Raw genomic sequence first — 5,926 nt, 5'->3', positions numbered from 1 at the left:
AGCAGGGTTGGGTCAGCCAAACAACCCAGAAGGGTTGGGTCAGCCAAACAATCCAGTAGGGTTGGGTCAGCCAAACAACCCAGCAGTTGAGTCAGCCAAACAACCCAGCAGTTGAGTCAGCCAAACAACCCAGCAGTTGATTCAGCCAAACAACCCAGCAGGGTTCAGTCAGCCAAACAACCCAGCAGGGTTGAGTCAGCCAAACAACCCAGCAGGGTTGGGTCAACCAAACAACCCAGCAGTTGAGTCAGCCAAACAACCCAACAGGGTTGAGTCAGCCAAACAACCCAGCAGTTGAGTCAGCCAAACAACCCAGCAGGGTTGAGTCAGCCAAACAACCCAGCAGGGTTGGGTCAGCCAAACAACCCAGCAGTTGAGTCAGCCAAACAACCCAGCAGGGTTGGGTCAGCCAAACAATCTAGCAGTTGAGTCAGCCAAACAACCCAGCAGGGTTGGGTCAGCCAAACAATCTAGCAGTTGAGTCAGCCAAACAACCCAGCAGGGTTGAGTCAGCCAAACAACCCAGCAGGGTTGGGTCAGCCAAACAACCCAGCAGGGTTGAGTCAGCCAAACAACCCAGCAGGGTTGGGTCAGCCAAACAACCCAGCAGGGTTGAGTCAGCCAAACAACCCAGCAGAGTTGAGTCAGCCAATCAACCCAGCAGGGTTGGGTCAGCCAAACAAACCTAGCAATGTTGAGTCAGCCAAACAACCCAGCAGGGTTCAGTCAGCCAAACAACCCAGCAGGGTTGAGTCAGCCAAACAACCCAGCAGTTGAGTCAGCCAAACAACCCAGCAGGGTTGAGTCAGCCAAACAACCCAGCAGGGTTGAGTCAGCCAAACAACCCAGCAGTTGAGTCAGCCAAACAACCCAGCAGGGTTGAGTCAGCCAAACAATCCAGCAGTTGAGTCAGCCAAACAACCCAGCAGGGTTGGGTCAGCCAAACAACCCAGCAGGGTTGGGTCAGCCAAACAACCCAGCAGGGTTGGGTCAGCCAAACAACCCAGCAGGGTTGGGTCAGCCAAACAATCCAGCATTTTTTTAGAGTGTAAGAGAAAGGGGAAGTGGGTTTGAGAGAGGGGGATGAACTGGGGTCAGATATAGGGTGAGAAAATGGGAGGAGGGAAGACGGTGAGATGGAAGGAGAGGGGTCAGACATAGGACAACACAGAGAGAGAGAATGTTTGCTCAGCGATGTGGAACTGTCACAACTGAATTATTTAGTCGCCATGCAGCCACCGTTCTGTTACTAGACTCTGATGCAATGCAGTCATATAACCTACTTAAGGGCTACGTAAAGCCTACATAGTGCTATAGTGCTCTATTGTGTTTCACTTTGATCACATCAGAGAAGTTACTCACTGTTATCAAAGACTGGGGGAATTATAGATTTTCCTCTTAAATCTGTGTGTGTGTGTGTGTGTGTGTGTGTGTGTGTGTGTGTGTGTCTGTGTGTGTGTGTGTGTCTGTGTCTGTGTGTGTGTGTGTGTGTGTGTGTGTGTGTGTGTGTGTGCCAACTGTGTAAAATAAAATAATGGCATCATTGATGTTTAAACTGTAGCAGCTATTGATGTTTAAACTTTCAGCAACACAGTATTTTCTTCCGTAGTGCTGAAATCCTCCTTCCTATAAACAGTAGTACAACAGTGAGCCAGCAGCACACCACCCTGCATTCCACTGCTGTCTTGCTTCTGAAGCTAAGCAGCGTTGGTCCTGGTTGGTTCCTGGAAGCGAGACCAGATGCTCCTGGAAGTGGTGTTGGAGGGCCAGTAAGAGGAACTCATTCCTCTGGTCAACAACAACAGGGCAGTGACTGGGGACATTACCCTGTGTATGGTGGTGTCTTTCAGATGGGATGTTAAACGGGTGTTCTGACACTCTGTGGTCACTAAAACTCATGGCACTTATAGTTCAGGCTAAATTCCCATACCATCACGGTCACCTAATAATCCCCAGCTTCCAATTGGCTCATTCGTCCCCCCTCTTTTCCCCTGTAATTATTCCCCAGGTTGTTGCTGGAAATGAGAATGTGTTGTCAGTCAACTGCCCTGGTAAAAGAAGAGTCTGGGTACTGGAGTGTTGCTCCTAGCCAGTGTTTAGTCTAGGTCTTCACTCCCATGCTAGTCTGTCTCTTCATGTTACATCATCTGTTACAACACACACACAGACTCAGACCGCATCACCCTCTCAACCATCCCCCGGCCATGGTGTCAATGTCAGACTGGCATCTGGTAAACACACATGCACACATGGACATAAACACACAGATCCCGTGCAATTACATGGACACTCACAGACATACACACACGGACGGACGGACGCAAGTTTGCACACAGACGCAAACACAAACAAATACTGACAAGTGTGCATGTACATGCACAAACACACACACACTAACAGGATAATGAGTCTCCAATTAGGAGCAGTGCTGATCTGTCCAGACCCATCCAGTCATACCAGCCCCTTAAGCCAGCATTACTCAGGCCTGGTCACACACTGCAGAGTTCAGTAAGGCCAGCATTACTCAGGCCTGGTCACACACTCCAGGGTTCAGTAAGGTCAGCATTACTCAGGCCTGGTCACACACTCCAGGGTTCAGTAAGGTCAGCATTACTCAGGCCTGGTCACACACTCCAGGGTTCAGTAAGGTCAGCATTACTCAGGCCTGGTCACACACTCCAGGGTTCAGTAAGGTCAGCATTACTCAGGCCTGGTCACACACTCCAGGGTTCAGTAAGGTCAGCATTACTCAGGCCTGGTCACACACTCCAGAGTTCTTCCATTTGTATGATATGTTATGAATTTGTAAGTGCTTCAGATCCTATTCAATTTCTTTCAGTAGAATAGAGGTTTGATATGATCCTTTTATGTTATGTATGTTTGTTTTCGGTACAGTACCTTTGTGTGTGTTTGTATTATGAAATACTGTATATGTCAGATATATATGTGTGTTTGTATGCTATTCCAGTTTTCCTACTGGCCTTAATGCTTGTATTATTAGATACATGCATATGCTTTTGCTGTTCTCCCTTGTTACTGGTCTTGAAGTTGAGCTGACAGCCGTTTCGCACCGTTTTGCTATGGCTTTATTCATCAATCTAGCAAGAGGGCAATATTTTATTAATGTAGTAGTGCCCCCCCCCCCCCCCCCCCATGACCTTTGGCTTTCACCTGGAATTGTTTATTTATGTCTGAGAATAAAGACAATTTAACCCAAATGATCTAGTACAATAAAAGTATAATGAAACATATTCAAAGATGATGATAGCTAATTCCGGTCGCGAGCTGTTTCCTCCGACACATTGGCGCGGCTGGCTTCTTGGTTAAGTGAGCAGTGGGTCAAGAAGTAGTGCGGCTTGGCAGGGTTGTGTTTCGAGGACGCATGGATCTCGACCGTCGCCTCTCCTGGGTCCGTAGGAGAGTTGCAGCGATGGGACAAGACTGGTAACTACCAATTGGATATCACAAAATTGGGAACAAAAAGTGGTTGATATACATTTGTACTTTCACCACTATATATATATATATATATATATATATATATATATATATATATATATATATATATATATATCCAGTCAAAACTTTGGACACGCCTACTCATTCCAGGGGTTTTCTATATTTTTTAAATGTTTACATTGTAGAAGAATAGTGGAGACATCAAAACTATGAAATAACACATATGGAATCATGTAGTGACCAAGCAAGTGTTGGTGGGAGTATGGAGTATATGGGACTATTTACAGTTGAAGTTGCAAGTTTACATATACTTATTAAAACTAATTTTCAACCACTCCACACAGTTCTTGTTAATAAACTATAGTTGTTTTAAGTAAATTTTCCAACAATTGTTTACAGACAGATTATTTCACTTATATTTCACTGTATCGCAATTCCAGTGGGTCAGAAGTTTACATACACTAAGTTGACTGTGTCTTTAAACAGCTTGGAAAATTCCAGAAAATTATGTCATGGCTTTAGAAGATTCTGATAGGCTAATTGACATAATTTGAGTCAATTGGAGGTGTATATGTGGATGTATTTCAAGGCCTACCTTCAAACGCAGTACCTCTTTGGTTGACATCATTGGAAAATCTAAAGAAATCAGCCAAGAGCAATTTCCAAACGCCTTAAGGTGCCACGTTCATCTGTACAACAATAGTATGCAAGTAAAACACCATGGGACCACGCAGCCGTCATACCGCTCAGAAAGGAGACGCATTATGTCTCCTAGAGATGAACATATTTTGGTGCGAAAAGTGCAAATCAATCCCAGAACAACAGCAAAGGACCTGGAGGAAACAGGTACAAAAGTATCTATATCCACAGTAAAACGAGTCCTATTTCAACATAACCTGAAAGGCCGCTCAGCAAGGAAGAAGCCACTGCTCCAAAACCGCTATAAAAAAGCCAGACTACGGTTTGCAACTGCACATGGGGACAAAGATCGTACTTTTTGGAGAAATGTCCTCTGGTCTGATGACACAAAAATAGAACTGTTTGGCCATAATAACCATCGTTATGTTTGGAGGAAAAAGGGGGATGCTTGCAAGCCGTAGAACACCATCCCAACTGTGAAGCACGGGGGTGGCAGCATCATGTTGTGAGGGTGCTTTGCTGCAGGAGGGACTGTTGCACATCACGAAATAGATGGCATCATGAGGTAAGAAAATTATGTGGATATATTGAAGCAACATCTCAAGACATCAGCCAGGAAGTTAAAGCTTGGTCGCAAATGGGTCTTCCAAATGGACAATGACCCCAAGCATACTTCCAAAGTTGTGGCAAAATTACTTAAGGACAACAAAGTCAAGCTATTGGAGTGGCCATCACAAAGCCCTGACCTCAATCCTATAGAAAATGTGTGGGCAGAACTGAAAAAGCGTGTGCGAGCAAGGAGGCCTACAATCCTGACTCAGTTACACAACTTATTGTGGGAAGCTTGTGGACGGCTCCCTGAAGCATTTGACCCAAGTTAAACAATTTAAAGGCAATCCTACCAAATACTAATTGAGTGTATGACAACTTCTGACCCACTGGGAATATGATTAAATAAATAAAAGCTGAAATAAATTATTCTCTCTACTATTATTCTGACATTTCACATTCTTAAAATAAAGTGGTGATCCTAACTGACCCAAGGCAGGGAGTTGTTACGAGGATTAAATGTCAGGAATTGTGAAAAACTGATTTTAAATGTATTTGGCTAAGGTGTATGTAAACTTCCAACTTCAACTGTATATACAAATGATGATGATATATTAAATGACATTGTGAATGAATAAGCCTTTTCATACAGTTATAATATGTCCACATACGTTATAATCTGCTTTAGGAACAGCTACCCAAAATATTTCACCTTCTTTAATACCTTACCAAACATATCATGACATTAGTGAGAGTCAAAATCTATCAAATGTGGGATTGTCTAAACATTTGGGCCATTGAAACAGTGTGCACCCCTCCTATAGACAACGGGAGGAGGGCTATGTAAAGGGTACGATATTGTCATTCTGAGAATATGCAATATGTCTGCCTCTGATGGAAAATGCATACAAATATCTGTTTATTCTACAGAGGACGTTTACATGGTCCTAGGAAGGTCTGGATTGCTGTCTTCTGACTTATTGGATGGTGGGAAATCAATCCAATAAGTCATGTAAACATATACATATTCAAAGTCATTCTAATGCCAGATTTCTGGAGGCTGTCAGTTTAAGATGGTTAATGTTTGTATTATTAGATATATGTGTACATATTGTCCCATGTTACTGGCCTTAACTCCAGCCTTACGCCTTTTGAATGGATGATTTTGGCAACCATCATAGCTAACTGTATCGTCCTGGCTCTGGAACAGCATTTACCTGAGAATGACAAAACTCCTCTTTCTGAGAGACTGGTGAGTACAACACACACACACATACAC

General features: G+C 43.9%; 1 protein-coding gene across 1 annotated transcript in view; it reads left to right on the top strand.

Annotated features, from left to right (window-relative positions):
* Positions 1–5,798: 5,798 nt before the first annotated feature.
* The window catches only part of LOC110487190 (voltage-dependent P/Q-type calcium channel subunit alpha-1A), a 132,396-nt gene continuing 132,268 nt past the window's right edge, over positions 5,799–5,926 (top strand). Inside the window, exon 1 of the mRNA XM_036948345.1 lies at positions 5,799–5,899. Within this exon, the coding sequence (XP_036804240.1) occupies positions 5,807–5,899 (93 nt within the window). The 5' untranslated portion in view covers positions 5,799–5,806. The remainder of the gene's footprint in view (positions 5,900–5,926) is intronic.

Source organism: Oncorhynchus mykiss, chromosome 17 (genome assembly GCF_013265735.2).
Source record: "Oncorhynchus mykiss isolate Arlee chromosome 17, USDA_OmykA_1.1, whole genome shotgun sequence".
Classification (NCBI taxonomy): Eukaryota; Metazoa; Chordata; class Actinopteri; order Salmoniformes; family Salmonidae; genus Oncorhynchus; species Oncorhynchus mykiss.
The sequence above is the reverse complement of the archived record's forward strand: the minus strand, read 5'-3'. Positions and strand labels throughout refer to the sequence as shown.